Source organism: Mustelus asterias, chromosome 5 (assembly GCF_964213995.1).
Source record: "Mustelus asterias chromosome 5, sMusAst1.hap1.1, whole genome shotgun sequence".
NCBI lineage: Eukaryota > Metazoa > Chordata > Chondrichthyes > Carcharhiniformes > Triakidae > Mustelus > Mustelus asterias.
In genome coordinates this window covers 98,675,329-98,697,233 of record NC_135805.1, presented here as the reverse complement: position 1 = coordinate 98,697,233, position 21,905 = coordinate 98,675,329, and the positions used below count along the sequence as shown (strand labels likewise).

General features: G+C 43.6%; 1 protein-coding gene across 1 annotated transcript in view; it reads right to left on the bottom strand.

Annotated features, from left to right (window-relative positions):
• LOC144494145 (meprin A subunit alpha-like) overlaps nucleotides 1–17,694 on the bottom strand; it is a 43,967-nt gene extending 26,273 nt beyond the window's left edge. Inside the window, exons 1-9 of the mRNA XM_078213743.1 lie at nucleotides 17,557–17,694; nucleotides 17,447–17,471; nucleotides 17,275–17,328; nucleotides 17,041–17,081; nucleotides 16,867–16,942; nucleotides 14,622–14,739; nucleotides 12,894–13,069; nucleotides 8,836–9,057; nucleotides 8,579–8,725 (exon numbers count right to left, since the gene is read on the bottom strand). Coding sequence (XP_078069869.1) covers nucleotides 8,579–8,725; nucleotides 8,836–9,057; nucleotides 12,894–13,069; nucleotides 14,622–14,739; nucleotides 16,867–16,942; nucleotides 17,041–17,081; nucleotides 17,275–17,328; nucleotides 17,447–17,471; nucleotides 17,557–17,634 — 937 coding nt within the window. The 5' untranslated portion in view covers nucleotides 17,635–17,694. The remainder of the gene's footprint in view (nucleotides 1–8,578; nucleotides 8,726–8,835; nucleotides 9,058–12,893; nucleotides 13,070–14,621; nucleotides 14,740–16,866; nucleotides 16,943–17,040; nucleotides 17,082–17,274; nucleotides 17,329–17,446; nucleotides 17,472–17,556) is intronic.
• Nucleotides 17,695–21,905: the final 4,211 nt, after the last annotated feature.

Sequence of the window (21,905 nt, the reverse complement as noted above, 5' to 3'; positions counted from 1 at the left end):
ACAAACCCTATAGTTATGCCCCCTTGTAATAGCTCCATCCACCCGAGGAAATAGTCTTTGAACGTTCACTCTATCTATCCCCTTCATCATTTTATAAACCTCTATTAAGTCTCCCCTCAACCTCCTCCACTCCAGAGAGAAGAGCCCTAGCTCCCTCAACCTTTCCTCAAAAGACCTACCCTCCAAACCAGGCAGCATCCTGGTAAATCTCCTTTGCACTCTTTCCAGCGCTTCCACATCCAACTCCAGCTCCAGTTCCCTAACACGGTTTTGGAGGAGCTGCAGATGGGTGCACTTCCCACAGGTGTAATCAGCAGAGACACTGACGTCATCCCTCACCTCAAACATAGTGCAAGAGGAACATAGCACTGCCTGCACACCCATCCCCTCTAGATACCTTACCAGTACCAGGTAGAAACAGTAAAAATGAATTAAACTCACCCCAGCCCTGTGAGCCAAAGCCCTTACAGCTTTCACTCAGCTTCTCACTCAGCCCGCTCCCGACACTGCCCGCTGTATAGAGTGACTTTTATACTAAAAAACACAATCTCCCAGAATCCCCTGCAGCCTACTCCCACTTCCTCAGAGTTTAAACCCTTGAAAAAAGCCCGCAAAAAAACGGATTAAATAAATAAATAAATAAATCACAGCACTTCACTCACCCTCAATATATCATTAAATATCATCTGAGAAATATGATGTTGTTCTATTATTTTTAGATAATATTCACCTTGAATCAAAATGAGTCTCATTCAAATCCCACCTTTGTGGAAATTAATAAACATATTATGTAAAATAATAATTGAAATCTAAATCCAATTCTTTTCTTGTTCTCAAAATAAATTCCAAAAATGGCTCCAGGCCACATTTTCAACAATAAATCCAAAGGTCTTAGGTTCAGACTCCACTCCAAAAGTGGGATTTTCTGGCTCATCCTCCTGCGGGATCTTCCAGTCCCGCCAAGGTCAAACCCTGCCGCGAATTCCCCACAAAGTGTTGTAGACTTCGGCGAGCTGCCTCTGCCGCAGGAAAACCCTCTGTGGGAGGGAAGGCTGGAAAATTCCAGTCCAGATCTTGAGCACAAAACCTCAAATCACATTTCAGTACAATACTGAAAAATTGTTTTCTTTTGAAAGATGTTTGATTGTATTGGTCTGTTCACTGATCTATATTCACTGTATTGGCTTACTTAAGCCTGTAGTTGGAGCTAGAGAGCATAAGTAATTGACACCATCGGCGGAACTCTACCACCTTGTCTGCCATGGATTCGGAGCAGGCAAGGGTCCGACCACAGAAATCTCCATTGACCTCAGGTGGGAATTTCCAGTCTCGCTCGAGCGAGGTCGTAAAATCCCATCCCATTAGAGACAGTTCCAGAATCTGGCTGACAGCATGTGTGTGAAATCCTCTGATTACTGCGATATTTTAAAGTACTGGAAATGAAACAGTTCTAGAGTCATAACTTGTTCCATCACTGCATTGTTCTACGATAAATCAACTACATAAGATATACAAAAATCTGGTAAATGTATTACATGCCCTACATGATGTTTTGATCATCAGGATGTGGACCTGGATCCTGCTTTAATATATTATGATCCAAGCCAATACTTTTCCAGCATTGTCACTCGGAAACTTTACCACCTTAGTCACATCCAAAGAGCAGTTTACAGCTTCTTTATAATGACTCTGGTCGTAGTTTATCAATTTACCATTTTTTTCTTCTAACCTAAGTTTCTCTTCATATTTTAAGTTATAATCTTCTATTGATGAAAAAGATAATCTACTACAGATCAAAATGGGTATTTCTAATAACACAGTAACCTGAACGTTGTCAATTCAATTTAAAATTTGGAAACAATCATTTCCATAATTTGGTTATGAACATTAAGAGCTGAAAGTTGGATTGCACTGTTTCTGGGGCAATGTCATGGTTCGCGCCCATGCTGATATCACACAAGGCAGGCAGCACATTAATCTGTACGCTTAAGCTGCTGGTGAATTGCATACACAGTAGGGGCTTGAGGGCATGCAAGGTTAACATGTTTACTTGCTAGTCTCCATCTCTCAAAAGGCACTCTGTCCCTCTTTTGGAAAGCTGTACTGCAGGACTGTTAGCTGTCATAAAGTCATATGGGAAGATTGAAGGTGAAGAGAAATTGAGGGTGAAAACGAAACATAGAGGTCTGCAAAAAACAATGAGGCTGAGCTGGATGCACGAGTCAAGAGGTAGACGACTCCAGGAGAGGGGCCATGTTTCTGCAGGGGGCTAGGAAGGCCTCAAGCCCCACTTACTAAAGGTTGTGGGAGCAAATGACAGGTGGGGTGGTGGTGGGGAGGTCAATGCCCAGAGACTGACTTGACTATCCACATCCCCATCAATCATCCAAAAGCATGCAGCAGCACTCAGGACTCATGCCTAACATTCTCAAACTCCACCTCATCCACGCATACCTTCTGATGATACCCACCTTACATCCACCTCTTGCTGCCTCCCCAAGCCTCCCATTATGCTGCTATGGTGGGGAAATCACCCAAACACAGTACAACACAATCACAGACATTCTGCAGGTGAAGGCTGCACATGTCAAGAGGGAGACCCAGAGGGCTGCCATTATTCCATCCCCTGAGCATGATGATGGAGTAGTGCTGAGAATCATGTGGCTGGCTGTGACTGAGCCTGGGGCATCTGGCCATGCTGAAGTCATCAAGGATGACCTAAGTTGCTGCTTTCTTTCTGTTCTCAACTTCCTTCTCACCCTCATCCTGAAATGTGCCATTAATTGAAAGCTGAAGTTGATGTGATCATAGACTTCTGCAATTCTCCTCCATTCATTAATCCCCATTCCTCAACCCTTCTTTTAAGCTTTTATGCTTTCAGATACACACGCCCTGCCACCTGGCCTTCTGCAACAGACACAAGAGGTCGAGCAAGGCTAAGGATGAGATGTGGAAAACCAGATAAATGTGAGTGTGGAGAATAGCAGTCTATGCTGATCAGGGTAAACTATATCACAGAAATCAGAGCCTGATAATCTGCTTTACAATACCCTGTCCACTTACAAGGGCTCCTCCCTGCTTCTTGCTCTTCTTTCTCCTCCTCTTCCTTCATAACGTTTCCCCTTTCTACGTCCTCTGCTCCATTTCATGGCCATGTCGCAGACCAAGGGTCACTACTACCATAGCTCCCATAACTTGATTAGTGATTCATCTATCATCCTTGAGTGCAAGCATCAGCTCTCAGAAACTAACATTAAAAACACTTCAGAGTTTTACAATAGCAGAATTCCTTAAATTGCCTTTCCTACAAGTTGGGGAGCTCCCTAAACAATGCCACTGCTTGGCCCTTCTTGCAACTGAATGCTTGATCTTTGGTGAGTGATGTACAAGTTTGTTGAAGTGGCCTGTGTGATCCAGCTTAGGGCAATGAGCTGATTGGGTTGGGTACATTAGGATAGCATCAATTCAGTTGTTTCCACCACATGCAAGGGGTATCCATGCAACTGCCCTTCTCCAGTGGGCTGACATCTGGCAAAACTGGAAGCAACTGGTGGAGCAGTACAAACCCTCAGGAAGGTTCCATGGTGCTATCTCCAGCGGAAATTAATTCCGCACCCTCAACGTGCTTGGCTTGCGTTTCTAGATTTTCTATTACCCAGGATTTCCTCATTTTCTGGCACCTGTACTGGAGTTTTAGAAATGGTGAAGTATCACTAAAGAAAGTAAATCTGACACTGGCTCTCCTAAGATCAGGCTGCGCCATTAGGATTCTTCAATTCTCTAGTTTCTACCACTGAACATGAAAACCATATAGATAATTGACAAATTTAACTACATGGGAGTTTGATACTTTTCTTTGTTCATTTGTGGGACATGGGCGTCGCTGGCAGGCCAGCATTTATTGCCCATCCCTAGCTGCCCAAGTTGAGAATCAACCACATTGCTGTGGCTCTGGTGTAGACTAGATTTCCTTCCCTAAAGGATATTAGTGAACCAGATGGGTTTTTCTGACAATCGACAATGGTTTCATGGTCATCAGTAGATTCTTAATCCTAGCTTTTTTTTATTGAATTCAAATTCCACCATCTGCCATGGTGGGATTTGAACCCGGGTCCCCAGAACATTAGTTGAGTTTCTCGATTAATACTCTAGTGATAATACCACTCGGTCATTGCCTCCCCACAATTCACATGCCTCAGAAGTAAAGTTGCACCAGAAAACAGAGATTACCAACTGTGTTTTACGACGTCTTATCAAGAATACATGGAAGTCAAACATCCAACTAACAAGCAAATTCAGATTATAGAACAGTTTTTTGCAACAGATACTTAGATTCCTATAGTTTATGACCTGGACCATTAGAGTTTACAATGAATACTTAGAGTTCCACTGGTACAATTATGTCAGGAACTCAAAGGAAAGAAGGTGTGTAGAACAACATGCTGTCTCCAATATCTCCAATTATTCAGGCTTATCACCTAAACAGGTCAGTACTTTGACCTGACATGCATCCCAATCAAGCTTTCTCTAGATTGGCATAGATATCAAGGCCAACCAGGAGTTATTTGCAATCATGCAGTCAAAACAATTCATCTTAGACTTTCACGCTATGTAGCACTACATGCAAGACAGGCTTATATTCCCTTAAGTATAGAAGATTGAAGATCATGAACAATGGCCATAACAGTACAATTAGAATTTGGCCATTCAGGTATCATGCCATATAGCAGACACTTGCCCAAAGAGTAATGAAAATCGAGAACTCTCTATCTCAAAAGCTGCAAGCCTGGTTCAGTTTAAAATGTCAGAACTGGGATTGACAGTTTTGGAGGCAAAAGTACTAAGAGTTATGAAACAAAAACAGGTAGCTGATGTTATAAGGCTGTGTCCTCAGCCCCCTACTATACTCCTTATACACCTATGACTATGTAGCCAAATTCCCCTCCAACTCAATTTTCAAGTTTGCTGACGACACCAACGTAATGGGTCAGATCTCAAACAATGATGAGACAGAGTACAGGAATGAGATAGAGAATCTGGTGAACTGGTGCGACGACAATAATGTCTCCCTCAATGTCAACAAAATGAAGGAGATTGTCATCAACTTCAGGAAGCATAGCAGATAACATGCCTGTCAACATTAATGGGGATGAGGTAGAAATGGTCGAGAGCTTCAAATGTTTAGATGTCCAGATCGCCAACAACCTGTCCTGATGCCCCCATGCCGACACTATAGTTTAGAAAGCCCACCAATGCCTCTACTTTCCCAGAAGACTAAAAAAATTTGGCATGTCAGCTACGACACTCACCAACTTTTACTGATGCACCATAGAAAGCATTCTTCTGGTTGTATCACAGTTTGGTATAGCTCCTGCTCTGCCCAAGACTGCAAGAAACTACAAAAAGTCGTGAATGTAGCCCAATCCTTCACGCAAACCAGCCTCCCATCCATTGACACTGTCTACACTTCCCACTGCCTCGGAAGAGCGGCCAGCATAATTAAGGACCCCATGCACCCCAGACATACTCTCTTCCACCTTCTTCCCTCGGGAAGAAGATACAAAAGTCTGAGGACACGTACCAACCGACTCAAGAACAGCTTCTTCCCTGCTATCATCAGACTTTTGAATGGACCTTCCTTGCATTAAGTTAATCTTTCTCTACACCTTGGCTATGACTGTAACATTACATTTTGCACTCTCTCCTTTCCTTCTCTTTGAATGGTATGCTTTGTCTGTATAGCGCCCAAGAAACAATACTTTTCACTGTACACTAATACATGTGACAATAATAAATCAAATCAAATTAAGATTTGGGTTAGCCATGATTTAATTGATTGCCCAGCTCAAAAGACTGAATTGTTTTTTCCTTGCATGAATCTAAGGTAGAAAAAGTTAGAAAAGTCATTCTTGCACTACTGGCTCCCATTTGTGGAGGCACCAAGACTGCCCACTTCCACCTCTCACCCATCTCTACCCCTGCTTCAGCTCTTCTGCTGTGAAACACATTTACGTGCCTTAGTTACCTCTAGAGCTGACTACTCCAATGACCGGTCTCACTATTTCTATGCCCCATAAGCCCGAGGCCATCCTAATCTTTGATGCTCATGTCCTATTTTGCATCAAGTCTTGTTCATCCATTACTCCTGTGCTCATTGACCTATGATGTGGAGATGCTGGCTTTGGACTGGGGTAAGCACAGTAAGAAGTCTCACAACGCCAGGTTAAATTCCAACAGGTTTATTTGGTAGCACAAGCTTTCAGAGTGTTACTCCTTCTTCAGGTGAGTAAGGAGTTGTGTTCACAAACAGGGCATATATTGTCACAAACACAATTTACAAGATAATGGTTGGAATGTGAGTCTTTACAGGTAGTCAAGTCTTAAAAGTACAAACGATGTGAGTGGAGAGAGGGTTAAGCACAGGTTAAAGAGATGTGTAATGTCTCCAGCCAGGACAGTTAGTGAGATTTTGCAAGCCCAGGCAAGTCGTGGGGGTTACAGATAGCGTGACATGAACACAAGATCCCAGTTGAGGCCGTCCTCATGTGTGTGGAACTTGGCTATCAGTTTTTGCTCCATGATTCTGTGTTGTTGTGTGTCGTGAAGGCCACCTTGGAGAATGCTTACCCGAAGATGAGAGGCTGAATGCCCGTGACTGCAAAAGTGTTCCCCGACAGGAAGAGAACACTCCTACCTGGTGATTGTCGAGCAGTGTTCATTCATCCGTTGTCGTAGCGTCTGCATGGTCTCCCCAATGTACCATGCCTCGGGACATCCTTTCCTGCAGCATATCAGGTAGACAACGTTGACCGAGTCGCAACAGTATGTACCGTGTACCTGGTGGATGGTGTTCTCACATGACATAATGGCACCCGTGTTGCAGCAAACTCCCAACCTTCAGGAGAACAGTGACCACGACACCACACAATCCTGCCACAGCAACCTCTGCAAGATGTGCCAGATCATCGACACGGATGCCGTCATCTCACGTGAGAACACCATCCACCAGGTACACGGTACATATTCTTGCGACTCGGCCAACGTTGTCTACCTGATACGCTGCAGGAAAGGATGTCCCGAGGCATGGTACATTGGGGAGACCATGCAGACGCCACGACAACGGATGAATGAACACCGCTTGACAATCACCAGGCAGGAGTGTTCTCTTCCTGTCGGGGAACACTTAGCTGTCACAGGCATTCAGCCTCTGATCTTCGGGTAAGCGTTCTCCAAGGCGGCCTTCGCGACACACGACAACACAGAATTGCTGAGCAGAAACTGATAGCCAAGTTCCGCACACATGAGGGCGGCCTCAACCAGGATCTTGGGTTCATGTCACACTATCTGTAACCCCCACGACGTGCCTGGGCTTGCAAAATCTCACTAACTGTCCCGGCTGGAGACAATACACATCTCTTTAACCTGTGCTTAACCCTCTCTCCACTCACATTGTTTGTACTTTTAAGACTTGATTACCTGTAAAGACTCATATTCCAACCATTAGCTTGTAAATTGTGTTTGTGTCCACATATGCCCTGTTTGTGAACACAACTCCTCACTCACCTGAAGAAGGAGTAACACTCCGAAAGCTTGTGCTACCTAATAAACCTGTTGGCCTTTAACCCTGGTGTTGTGAGACTTTTTATTGTGCTCATTGATGTACATAGGCTTCCATTTAAACAATGCATCAATTTTAAAATTCTCATCCCTGTTTTCAAATCCATCCACACCCTCACTCCTCTACCTCCATGATCTCTCCAGATCTACAATCCTTCAATTTATCTGCCTTCCTCTAATCCGACCTGTTCCCTGATTTTAATTGCTTCACTATTCACCATGGGCAACACGGTGGCACAGTGGTTCGCACTGCTGCCTCACAGCGCCAGGAATCTGTGTTCAATTTCGGCCTTGGGTGACTATGTGGAGTTTGCACATTCTCCCCTGCGTGGGTTTACTCTGAGTTCTCCATTTTCTTCCCTCATTCCAAAGATTTGTAGGTTATGGGGATACGGTGGTGGCATGGGTAAAATGCTCTGTTGGAGAGTCGGTGCAGATATGATGGGACAAATGGCCTCCTTCTGCACTGTAGGGACTCTGTGATTCTCTGACCATTGATGGGCATGTCTTCAACTGTGAAGGCCCTAACTTCAGCAACTACCTCCCTAAATCTTTCCGTCTATCTACCTATCCTTCCTCCTTTAAGACAAGCTTTTCTGCCCTAATATCTTCTCATTCAGCTTGTGTTTGATAATGCTCCTGTGAGGGGGAGGTTAGTGGAAGCAGATACGATAGTGAGTTTTAAGGGGTGTCTGGACAAATACATGAATGAGATGGGAATAGAAGGATACGGTCCCCAGAAGAGTAGGGAGTTTTAATTCAGACCGGCAGCATGGTCGGTGCAGGCTTGGAGGGCTGAAGGGCCTGTTCCTGTGCCGTAATTTTCTTTGTTCTTTGTGAAGTGCCTTGGGATGCTTTAGTAAGTTAAAGGCATTAAATGAACACACATTGCTATTATTGATATTATATTGGATTGGCGGCAGTACTGGTAAGTAAAGAGGGTTGGAGAGTGTAGACCCACCTCTGCATTTGCCATTTACAGTGTGATCCTCATTTCCAGGATTGCTCTTCGTATGAATCCAATCCGCATCTTCACTTTCACTCTGAATCATGCCACAGATATTAATGAACTCAAACGCACACTGGTCTAGCAGTGTGAGAGGGGCAGCTAAGAGAAAATATTTGTGGAAGAAAGGTATTAACGAATTGATCTTTAAGTGTGGAACTCTCTGAAGAGTCCTACTTTAATGAAATGTAAAGACTGAAAGTTCAACTTACTGCAGTTGTACATGCGATTTAGCCTTAGCAAATCAATAGGGCTGAAGTCCAAGCGCTGTCCAATTATGTCATCAAACGCTGGTATCTTTGCAGTGATAGTAGGAAAACTATCATTTTTGTTGAAGGAGAATGGTGCATAATGCATCAGCGATTCGTAATCATATGGAGTGTTCAGGTCGGTAATATAACTATCACCATATACCACAAAATTATGCTCCATACCTAAATAAAACAGCAACAATTGACATTCAGCTGCAGTGAAGAATATTTTTAATTCAAATTTATTGAGTATATTTTAGACACACTCTAACCAATTACTCATTTTTCTAAACTGTATCTGATAAATTGCATAAATAATTGTCCATTCCCATTTACTTTCACAACTCATGGTTACGCCAGCTTCAGGTGAGCTGAGAATGTGCCTTCAGTCAATGTAATATGACCAATTCGATGAACATTTCTGGGCAAATACTTAGAATGAAACTGAGTGAAACTTTGTGGATTTACACAATGCAATATTTCTTGAATGATGTGTGGACTCTCATCCTTGAATCAAAAGGCAGTAAGATTCCAGTTCCATTGAAGGCCCTGGAATTTATAACTTGGTCTTCAATTCCAGAGCTGAACACTTGCTGCATTGCTGAAGATTTTTCGGGTGAGATATTAAACTCACTGGATGGATCGAAATCATTCCATTGGACTATTTGGAGAGCAGAGTTGTTCTGCCTCCATCTCTCAACCAATACCATCAAAATAGATTCATTGATTATCCTCCATATTCCCTTTTGGTGTCTCGTTGGGTGCAAATTAACAGCCGTGGAGTCACAAAAAAATAACAGTGATTCATTGGGCCGGATTTTCCACCCGCGCTCACCCCAAAACCAGAAAATCCTGTCCGGGTCAATGTATCTTTGCATGGTCTGCCCCCCCCCCCCCCCCCAGCCGCTATGATTCCCATGACGGGCGGGTCAGGAAAATTCCACCCATTGACTGGAAAGTATTTTGAAGCATCCTGAAAATGTAAAAGGGGCACATTCTTCTTTTCTGATTTGAGAATGTCAACAAATTTAAGAAATACCCAAACATGCTGACGGAAGTTATTTAGCTATTTATTTTGAGCATCATACTTAGAATCAGACAGAAAAAGAATGATATTTCAGTGGCAAAACTTTCTGCTGACCTTAAAGAAAGCTGCGAGCAAAGATTTAGCAACCCCTTTGGCGTGGATTTCTCCTTTTTCAGGCATCAGCTTGAAACTGGCCTTTAAGCCAAGGGGATCTTGAGGGGTCAGCAGCACTGATATCGTCAAGCAGGGGAAGCAGCCAATCACCAAGGCCAGAATTCTCCCATCCCACCCGCCACGGGAATTGTAGCGGGTTGGAGGAGGGGGAGTGGGGGGGGGGGGGGGGGGGGGGGGGGGGGAGGGATGGGGAGGTGGGGGGGGGCGGGGCAGACCATGCAAAGGTCCATTGACCTCGGGCGGGATTCTCCGGTTTTGTGGCGAGTGCAGCCAGAGACTCCGGCCACAATTTTCCTTCACCTTAAATTCAATTTTCCCAAGGGGGAAATAAATGATTAGAATGTACAGATGGGAATAGAAGCTGAAGCAGCATGAAAAAAAATACTTTAAAAGGGTATGAATTTTTTTATTCAGAGAACCTTGGCAGTAAAGCTGTTCAGCAATAATTAGGAATTTAGCAATCCTCGTTCAACAGGTTGTAACTTTTTCAGATGTTCTTACAGTGAGATTATGAGCATAAAAGGGTGAATTCTCATCAGATCAGTTTCTGATATCATATTTTCAAGTAATTGCAATATGGGGGTATATCAACTATGTACAACTATGTGCAGGCATAGCACTGCCAACAGCAACTTCTGAATTTAGAACATAAGAACATAAGAAATAGGAGCAGGAGTAGGCCATCTAGCCCCTCAAGCCTGCTCTGCCATTCAATAAGATCATGGCTGATCTGATAGTGCGTTCAGTTCCACTTACCCGCCCGCTCCCCTTAACCCTTAATTCCCTTAATGGTTAAAAATGTATCTATCTGTGACTTAAACACATTTAACGAGGTAGCCTCTACTGCTTCTTTGGGCAGAGAATTCCAAAGATTCACTACCCTCTGGGAGAAGTTCCTCCTCAACTCTGTTCTAAATTGACTCCCCTGTATTTTGAGGCTATGCCCCCTAGTTCTTGTTTCCATTGTAAGTGGAAATAACCTCACTGCTTCTACCCTGTCTAGCCCCTTCATAGAAATCATAGAAAGTATTAGAAATCATAGAAACCCTACAGTGCAGAAGGAGGCCATTCGGCCCATCGAGTCTGCACCGACCACAATCCCACCCAGGCCCTACCCCCACATATTTTACCCGCTAATCCCTCTAACCTACGCATCCCAGGACTCTAAGGGGCAATTTTTTTAACCTCGCCAATCAACCTAACCCGCACATCTTTGGACTGTGGGAGGAAACCGGAGCACCCGGAGGAAACCCACGCAGACACGAGGAGAATGTGCAAACTCCACACAGACAGTGACCCGAGCTGGGAATCGAACCCGGGACCCTGGAGCTGTGAAGCAGCAGTGCTAACCACTGTGCTACCGTGCCGCCCCTTCATTATCTTATATGTCTCTATAAGATCTCCCCTCAACCTTCTAAACTCCAATGAGTACAGGCCCAGTCTACTCAATCTCTCCTCATAAGCTAACCCCCTCATCTCCGGAATCAACCTGGTGAACCTTCTCTGTACCCTCTCCAAGGCTAATATATCCTTTCTTAAATAAGGGGATCAAAATTGTACACAGTACTCTAGGTGCAGCCTCACCAGTACCCTGTACAGTTGCAGCATGACCTCCCTGCTTTTATACTCCATCCCTCTCGCGATAAAGGCCAACATTCCATTTGCCTTCTTGATTACCTGCTGCACCTGCAAACTGAGTTTTTGTGCTTCATGCACAAGGACCCCCAGGCCCCTCTGCACAGTAGCATGTTGTAATTTTTCACCGTTTAAACAATAGCCCATTTTACTATTATTCCTTCCAAAGTGGATAACCTCACACTTACCAACTTACTCCATCTGCCAGATCCTTGCCCACTCACTTAGCCTATCCAAATCTCTCTGCAGACTCTCTGTGTCCTCCACGCAATTTGCTTTCCCACTCATCGTTGTGGACTTTAGTAACATTTTCTGGACTTTAGTAACATTTAGCAAGCAATTTCAATTTATATTAGCTCAGAATAGGGATTTTTTAAAAAATCATCCTAAGAATGTGGATAATGCTGGCAAAATGGAATTATCTGTCCCATCCCTCTGAAAAATGAAAGTAATCTTTTAAAAAAAATTTTATTTTTTATTCCACACAAAGCCAATGCTCAGAATGGACCTGGAAAACTCGAACCCATTCCTTGCTTGCTCCAAAAACCAAATTCAAAATCCAGCTGAATCCAATTCATGGTCCCCACAAGAGAGATAAACAATATCCAAGCTGACAAGATAAGGCATTGCACCCCATCTTAGGCTTGATCCAATGCTTGATCTTAACCAAAAGGTGACAGTAATCGTCTCCTTGGAAGTGCTAATGGCTTGATACAGCTAAGTTACCTGTTCGGCTACTTCAGAAGATAGTTAAGAGCCAGTCACATCAGTGTCGGACTAGATTCATATTTGGTTAGACTTTGTAAGGGTGGCTTTTCTTTTGAGTGAGCCAGTTGAGTATTTTGACAACCTGATCGCTTCACTGTTATGTTTACTGGTAGCTGGTTTTATTTTTATTTAATTGACTTCCAGTTCTCAAACTGCTATGATGGGATTTGTACTCTGCCCTCCAAGCAGTCCCTGCCAATCAGCACCCTGGTCAAACTTGCTTGGACTGAGATGCAGCAGCTTCAGTGCAGTAGGTTGAGGTGACCAATAGCGTCATGTTCAGAGTAGGGGTAGGTCAAGCAATTTCTGGGTTGTTGCATCTTTTAAAATGTTGGCATCAGGGCCTGTGCAACTACATTATATACAAGTGGATCATGTCCCCATCATTGAAAATAATGAAAATTTGAAATCCTACCTGGAATAATTTCATCCCACCAAATGTTAACATAGTCATCCCGGTCAGTCCTCGATTGCTCATGATAGAATCCTAATGCGTGTAGGAGTTCATGCTCAATAATAGCTTTATAGTCACATCGTTCACCAATAGACACATTTTGGCCACTGTGATTGTCACCAACAAACGACCAGCACCTGTTCAAAGAAGATGGCATTTAATAGTTTATATATAAGGAAAGGAAGGAGGATTATGGCACCTTTATTTGGCATCTTTAATCTCAGGATGTTTTGAAGTACTTTCGAGCCATTCAAATACTTCAGAATTGTGGGAGCTACTGTAATGTAGGAAATGTAATATCATACATCATCACAGCTTGAAAGTTTACAGGTTTGAAGCAAATTAAGCATTTGAAAGAAAACTGAATTTTCCTTAAGTAATAACATAACCTGCACAGTTTTTAAAATTTATGTTGAATGTTAGTACCGTACTCACGCTTGCTAAAAAAATGCCAATTGATTATTTATTGACTTGTTTACATTTAAGATTATATTTTTCTGTTCTGATTACAGTTGCCCTTCTTCATTCCTCCTTTTCTTACAAGCAGTAGCCAATCTGTGCTTCTGTTTCATTCTCATCTGGAATACATTTCTTTGACCTCCCTGGTGCCCATTTTCCTTTGGACTAAAGCTCTCTAGAATCATACAACCCCCACAGTGCAGAAGGTGGCCATTTGGCCCATCAAGTCTGCACTGACTACAATCCCACCCAGGCCCTATTCCCCTAACCCCACATATTTATCCTGCTAATCCCCTGACACTAGGGTCAACGTAGCATGGCCAAATCAATCTAACCTGCACATCTTTGGACTGTGGGAGGAAACTGGAGCACCCAGAGGAAACCCACGCAGACATGGGGAGAATGTGCAAACTCCACACAGATGGTGACCCGAGGCCAGAATTGAACCTGGGTCCCTTACGCTGTGAGGCAGCAGTGCTAACCACTGTGCCACCGTTCCACCCACTAGTTATATGACATAGACAATGCCTTTAAAAGTCTCTGTCTCTCCTGAACAATGCAATATCAATGACTGTCTACCCTTGTAGACCACTTTTAGCATAACAAAGCACTTCAGAAAAAGAATGATGGAGGAGACACTTACCAAGGATTAACAGAAGTGTTAGAAAGGGTGATATAAAGACAAATTTAAATATGTAAATTTTGAGGACGTTTTAGAAGCTGGGATGCGCAGGAGCAAGGTAGAAGGGTTAAGAAGAGATTTCCAGAGTGACTGACCATAATAGTGAAAGCTCTGCCATCAAAGACAAGCAAACACTCAGTATTCTAGACTCAGAAGGCTGCAAAGTGGGAAGTAAGGTTAGAGAACATTGAAGTGATAGGCTGGAATGAGGACACGTGGAAACTTGTAAATAAATTTGTGGTATTTAGAGTAAATGTGCTGGAGAATGAGGAGCAATGGAGGCCAGTGAGAACAGGTTTGATAGATTGAGGGGACTTAGTACAAAATATCATACTGTTTTATTCCATCACATTATTTATACCTTTGCATCATTACTTTTGGGGTGAATTAATTAATTACTCTAAATTTGAACAAGCACTGTGCATGCAACAACAAAATTCCTATCTGCAATACAATAGTGCACAGATCAATTTAATCAGAGGACATCAAGTTTTTGTACAAGATTTCTATCTTTATATATTAATACAATTGTGTGACTTTGTACATACCCATCTAATTTTTGAAAAATTAAGTATGTTTTCTCTCCTTCATATGGTTTGAAATCAATGCATGATTTCAAGCGATACTGTTCAAATGAATTCAGGATTTCACCTTTGGCATTTAGATCTGAAAATCAAAGCACTAAATAAATTGGACAATTTGTTTGAATAAAGCTATAAAATAAACTGTTATGAGCTTTAATTTACAATTGATGAAATTTAGGGATAATAATGTTATTTTAAAGAGGTTAAAGCCTATATAAAAATGCACAGAGAAAAATACCCTGATCAAAAATCACACCGAATAATCTCTACAGTATACGCATGAGATTTTGGGCCCAATTTTACCATCATGTTGCGCCTGTTTGCGGGCTCGAAAACTTGGTCACGTTGGGCATGAGATGAGAAGCGCAATCCGCGCCCACCTCCACGCTGGTTCCCCCTTTACCAAGGCCCGAAAATGGCCATGATCGGGACCGTGCCCGAAACGGGTGCGACAGCCATTTAAATGCATTTGCATGCATTAAAATTGACTTAATGGGCTGCACGCCCAACCTTACCGCCACTTCCCCAATTACCTCTGCATTCACCCATCCAGAATCAGCGCGAAACAGACATGCTCCACAGAAGTTCGATTTGGGCGTTTCAGCTAGTGAGGAGGTAATTGCCGAGCGTCCGCTACCACTCTGCCTGAGATCAGTGAGGGAGAATGTAGGGTCTCCTGCCACTCTGCCTGAGATCAGTGAGGGGGAAGGGGGGGGTCCGCTGCCATTCTGCGTGAGATCAGTGAGGGGGAATGTGGGGTCCACTGCCATTCTGCCTGAGATCAGTGAGGGGGAATGTGGGGTCCACTGCCATTCTGCCTGAGATCAGTGAGGGGGAATGTGGGGTCCACTGCCATTCTGCCTGAGATCAGTGAGGGGAATGTGGGGTCCACTGCCATTCTGCCTGAGATCAGTGAGGGAGAATGTAGGGTCTCCTGCCACTCTGCCTGAGATCAGTGAGGGGGAAGGGGGGGGTCCGCTGCCATTCTGCGTGAGATCAGTGAGGGGGAATGTGGGGTCCACTGCCATTCTGCCTGAGATCAGTGAGGGGGAATGTGGGGTCCACTGCCATTCTGCCTGAGATCAGTGAGGGGAATGTGGGGTCCACTGCCATTCTGCCTGAGATCAGTGAGGGAGAATGTAGGGTCTCCTGCCACTCTGCCTGAGATCAGTGAGGGGGAAGGGGGGGGTCCGCTGCCATTCTGCGTGAGATCAGTGAGGGGGAATGTGGGGTCCACTGCCACTCTGCCTGAGATCGGTTGGTGGGGGGGGGGGGGGGGGGGGTGGGGGGGGGCAAAGGGGCCCGCGATCGGTCTGTTTGGCGGGAGGGGGTGGGGCTTTAAGGAGGTCAGTAATGTTGTGGGGGTGCGACAAGGTCTGTGGAGGCCAGGGGGAGGCATTATCCGGCCCAGGAGGGTTGTGGCAGGGGAGCCGCATTCTATCATTTTTTTTCTGTGCATGTGCAGTTGGAGCCGCCAATCGGAGCTGCAGGATTCCGGGCGCGTTAAGCCCCGCCCACAGGCTTGTGCAGCGCGATTTGGAAAATTGCTGATATTTTTGCAGGCAGAGTGTGTATGGGGCGCCTGAGAACGGGTCTAAAAGTTGGATCTGAAACACTCCCAATTTCAAGTCCGCCCAGCGCTTAGAATCAAAATGATAAAATAGGGCCCTTTGTGTCACAAGTAGGCATACCATAACAGGCTTGTTGTTTTTAAATTATTCTGAGCTAAGATACTTTAACTTAATGAAAAGTGGGTCTAATACCAAGTACTCAGTAAAACATTGCACATGATCAGGTAATGGGAGGGTCCTTAATTATTACCCATTAGACTAAGATCTATGCCCCAACACATCTCATAACAATTTTCCACTCCTGTGCACAGAATTATTCTACTGCTAATTCTTTATTTTTAAATTGAAACGTGGCAATGAATAATTATATCAACGGAATCCAAACTAAAATACTTCATTTTTATTTAAGTTAACATGATTTCACCTTTGAATTCTTGTAGCTTGTGATAAGTGAATCACTATTTTAGTCAATGTAAAGATAAGACCAATTGGATATTTAGAAGTATATTACATTTTAAATATAAGTACTATCAAGATAATGATGTTACAATTTCAACAGTAGATACACGAACCAGGATGCAAATCAACAGTGCTTGAAAGCCTTCTGATTATTGACAAGTTTATATATCAAGAATTACCAAGGTTGTCAGCCAGAATGTATGGAATTGGGAATTTCCATCTCGACGTTGGATCTTTAAGAGCATTCCTTTCCCGCTGTAACAGATGAGTAAATCAATAATACATCCCACAGGTGGAACTATAGTGTTATAAATGGGTTTCTTATAAATCAACTGAATGTGTGTCACACTTACAGTTTCTGCAATGTCTCCTTGAAACAGGAACCTTCGGGATTCTAACAAAAAGGTAATTAGTAAAGTACAGCAACATACAATACTCTGTCAGCTGATCAAAGAAGTCACACCAAGTAGTAAGATACAAGTTGCAGTAAGATGAAGAATTTTAGCAGGATATATTAATTAAGTTTGAAAGAATATAACCTGAAAGATTATGGAGAATGTGTTTTAAGGTTTGAATCTTAAACCTACCTAAATTTATTTTTGGAATGTCATCACGAAAATCCCCAGGATCTACATCATAGACTGGTTAAGATAAAAAAAAAATTAACACTTTAACTGTTGCACCCTGAGAATTTATCAAAGAGTTTCAAAGTGTATAGCTGGAAAAAAAATTTTAAAAGTAAATGATCTCAACATTTACCATATTTAGAAGGGGTCTTTCTGATCTAGAAAAAGAAGGATGATATTAGATGAAATGGTGAAAGAATAACAAATATGTCTTTAACATGCAAGTAGTGTATTTTCCCCTACCTTATCCTTAACCACTAAAGTATCACAGGATGTGATCAATAATGTTAAGCAGAGGGAAAACAATCCAGAGGAGATCATGGTTGAAGTAGTGGAACCAAATAGTTCGACTAGATGTTGCACAAGTACATTGAAATTCAGTTTCCCAATTCCCTGGACTTTGCACAGCAAATTTATCTTTACAGCATTCTTGTGCCAGGCTAATAAAATTTTCTGTGATTTAAAGTTGCAGTACTGGCAATATGTTAAGAGGACAATAATCAAACGATCATGCTTCTGATAGTAAAAGAGTTGTTTCGAGTTTTGCTGTATTCTACAAAAGATCCTAGCCTTTAGGATACAATAAGATTTTTTTAATAGATTATGAAGACAATACAAAAGGCTAATGAATATGTTACATGGAAAAGTGCGAACAAATCTTTCTTCCTCCAACTGAGAATGCAAGCATAAGTTTTGAATGTCATCCAGAATATTTCAGATATGTTTACAAGGTAATTATATCTTATTTCTGTTCGAGAGGTAGTATTCTTGCCTCTGAGCCAGTAGGGAGTAGCCTTGGAATTGCTTTCCGAGTCTGAATTCATAATCCAGGCTAACACCCCAGTGCAGTGCTGAGCATATGCTCCATTTCCTGAGGCATTGTGCTTAAATTCTCTAGTTCTTTCTGTCTGTTCTGGTGGGCCTTGCAAATTTAAAGGGAGTTCCATAGTCAACATTCCTCCTTCAAATAATACTACAAAAAATACAAGAATTGGCTTTTTCCAAAATCTGCTTGCAGCCTCGAGTGCTGCTTTCATAAGCATATCATGAACCAAAACCTGCATCTTTATTCTTTGTTACATAGACCATAAGACCATAAGACATAGGAGCAGAATTAGGCCACTCGGCCCATCAAGTCTGCTCCGCCATTCAAGCATGGCTGATGACATGTGGCTTAGTGGAGCCTAGGTTTGACAACGAAACCCAGATTGATGTAACTTCCTTACTAAAGAATATGTTACATGCACCTATAGGATTAATTATAGTTTCAGTGAACTGCTTCTGCAAGATACCTCAATGTGCATTTCACCTGACAAGCTTAATTTGATTAATATTCACTTGAGTTTTATTTTCAGTCGAAGGAAGAAGAAATTAGTGTGTTGACATTGATTGACTGCAGAATTACCAGAACTAATTAAATTGAAAGAGAAACTTATTATCACTCTTACACAAATAGGATTGCCACCCATTCCTGTGTCCGGAAGGTAGCAGCAGGCATGAAAAATGTGATATTGCAACAAAGATCAAGGCGGAGATTATACGCTCCATTTACATGGAACATAAATAGCAACAGGAGTGCAAAATCTCATGGGAGGCCCAAATTGAGTTATACATCTACAGGAAGTCCTGTTGCAGTTGTCTCTGTTGCCTGTCAATGATGCCAAGATGCCTGATAATCCCTCCTCCTTTACATTATCCATTCATGTCAGCATCTGTGAATTACGATAGCATACACCTGGTGGGCAGACCAGCTGGAGGAGCTCAGGTAAGTGCATCGCTCAGTGACAGAGGGTCATGCCTGGGCAATGCCCCCTGGCACTGTCCCATGGACACAACCCCCTAGATGTTCTGTTTTGACTTTTTTGTATGGGGATGCAGTCTTTAAAAATTCCTAATCTTGAAATACCTAAGTTGCATTGAGCCTGCCCTGTCAGCGTGATGTCATGGGATCTGCCCCTTGGAGGTTTTTTTAATCATATGGCAGAGAAAATAAAGGTGAGTATAGGCCCCGGGGGAGAGGGACATGGCCAGGCAGTGGTCATCAATGCTTTCGGCTCCACTCCTTGGCACAGGTTGACACAGCCAGTTTGGCACCATGCAGTGCCAACTTGTGACATGGGGTGGACTCCTTTGGAATCTCATTGGGGGTGTAGTGGATTCATTCAGATTTGGTTTTGGATTGGCAGCAGATAGAAGATCAGGGGCAGGGGATGCTGGTGATGGCTGTTGTGGGAGGGAGAGGGGATGGGGTGGTGCTGCCTCCAACCTGGATGGGGCGTGGGATGTGGGGGGGAGGGAAGTGCTGATTCCGATCACGGGTAGTGTCCCTGAGACCTCCATGGTGGTCTGGGGGGGGGGAAGGTTTATTCCTGTTATGATTGGGTTTTGTTGGCGTGTTGAGGCCCCCCTCCATATGACAACATGAAACCCGTCTCCTTGATTTTCTTTGTCAGAATGTCATAAAATCTGGAGAGAAACCCAACGTGTTTCTCTGGATAGAAACACACCTTTCCTCGCCGGAAATAACACTCGGCCATTCTTTGATAAGAATCCCCTTCACTTTTTCCCATATCCAATTTGAAAGTTTTTGGCCTGGATTTTTCAAACGGGAGCAATGATGATTGGATTGCCGCTGTGCTGGAGAATTCCCCCAATGCTGCTGCGCATCTCTCCTGGGATGTGCCAATCCCAGCTTTCAAAGAAATGAACAGTGCAGAAACCCTCAGGGAAATTCATCGGAGCAGAGCAGTGTCAGGGAAAGACAGAGCACACCCTCTTTTTTTGGCACTAACTGTCCTCTGGTAAAGGTTCAATATTTGCATGTTAGTGATTAGCTTGGTGGGTAGATGGTAAAGTGTGTAGGTGGGGAAGGTGGGTGACATTGGTTAGTGGGTATGTGGGTAAAATGGGTAGGTGGGTAGAGGATGAGGTGTTAAGTGTATGAGGTAATAAGTGGGCAGGATGGCTGGGTGACTGGGTAGTCTGGACAGGGGGGAGTTGGGTTGGATCAGGGGAATAGTTAGGTCAAACCGGGTCAAGGGTTAGTCGGGTAATTGGGAGGGTAGTTGACTCAGGTTGGAAGGGTAGTCAGCTGGTTGGGGAGATAGCTGAATGGTAGAGAGAGATAGTCAAGTTGAGTCAAAATTCAAAAGGGGATAGTCCATCAGGGTGTAATAGGGTGATTGGTGTGTGTAGTCAGGTCTGTTCAGTAAGATGGGGACAGTAGGGGGTGGGATGGTTGTCGTGAGTAGTCAGGTCAGGTTGGGGAGAGAGGGGCATTGGGGGGGGTGGCGGGTGTGGTATTAGTAGGGCTGTCATGACTGGTCAGGTCAAGTCAGGGAGGAATTGGGTCAGCAGTGTTATCAGGTCAGGTTGGGAAGTAGTTGGGTTGGAGTAGTCGGGTCAGAGTGGCTGTCGATTGGTTGGGGTTGTCGGGTCGTGTCTAGGGGTAGTCAGGTTTGGTTGGGGGGGTTGTCAGGTAGGCGGGGAGATGTTAGATGTTGTGATGTTGGGGAGAGGGGGGTGGGCGTGTCAGTTGTGCAGTTACCCAGGTGTTGGATTAAGTTTTAATTTGTCTTGCGTGGCCTGGGTAACTACCCAGTTAAATATTGCACGACTGCCCAAAGTTTCCAACTCTAGCTCAGAGTCAGAGACATTTGCAAAAGTTCCCTGGAGTAAGGAAATTGACCATTGGATGTTTAAACTTTCTGCGCAATTCCCACATAGGTATGCACATCAGGACTTCCCTCGGAGGCGGATGCACATCGTCTGTCATATATCTGGTCCCTGATGACGGAGACCGGAATATTTGGCCAATTATTGAGTTTCCTTCTGCAACCCATGTAGGCAGTGCAATCCAGATCATAACAACTTGCTACGTGTAAAAAAATCTTCTCATCTTCCCCCAGTTGTTTGCCAATGATGTTAAATCTGTGTTCTTTGGTTACCAACCCTCCTGCCAGTGGAAACAATTTCTCCCTATCTGCTCAACAAAATTCCATATATGCTTAAAACCTCTCTTAAATTACCCCTCAACCTTTTTTACTCTACAGGAGAACAATCCAGCCTCTCTTGTTCCTCCATATCACTAAATTTCCTCATCGCCAATATGACCAAAATGTACCTTCTCTGTATCCTATCTAATTATGGTTTTCTAAAGTGTGGTGCCTGACTAACATTTACCCCTAAACTAACATCACTAAAACAACTGGTCATTATCTCACTGTTGTTTCCGGGATTTTGCTGTGCACAAATTGACCATTGCATTACAACAATGACTACTCGTGAAAAAGTACTTAATTGGTATTTTAGAACATTTGGAGGACATATGAAAGGTTGAGTCAGGTTGGGAGGAGTAAGGTCTTTGCATAATGTCTTTGATGACATCATATGTCTTTGATAAGGGTGGCACGATGGTGCAGTGGTTAGCACTGCTGCCTCACAGTTCCAGGGACTCGGGTTCAATTCTGGACTCGGGCTACCATCTGTGTGGAGTTTGCACATTCTCCCCGTGTCTGCGTTTCCTCCGCGTGCTCTGGTTTCTGCCCACAGTCCAAAGGCGTGCAGGTTAGGTTGATTGACCATGCTAAATT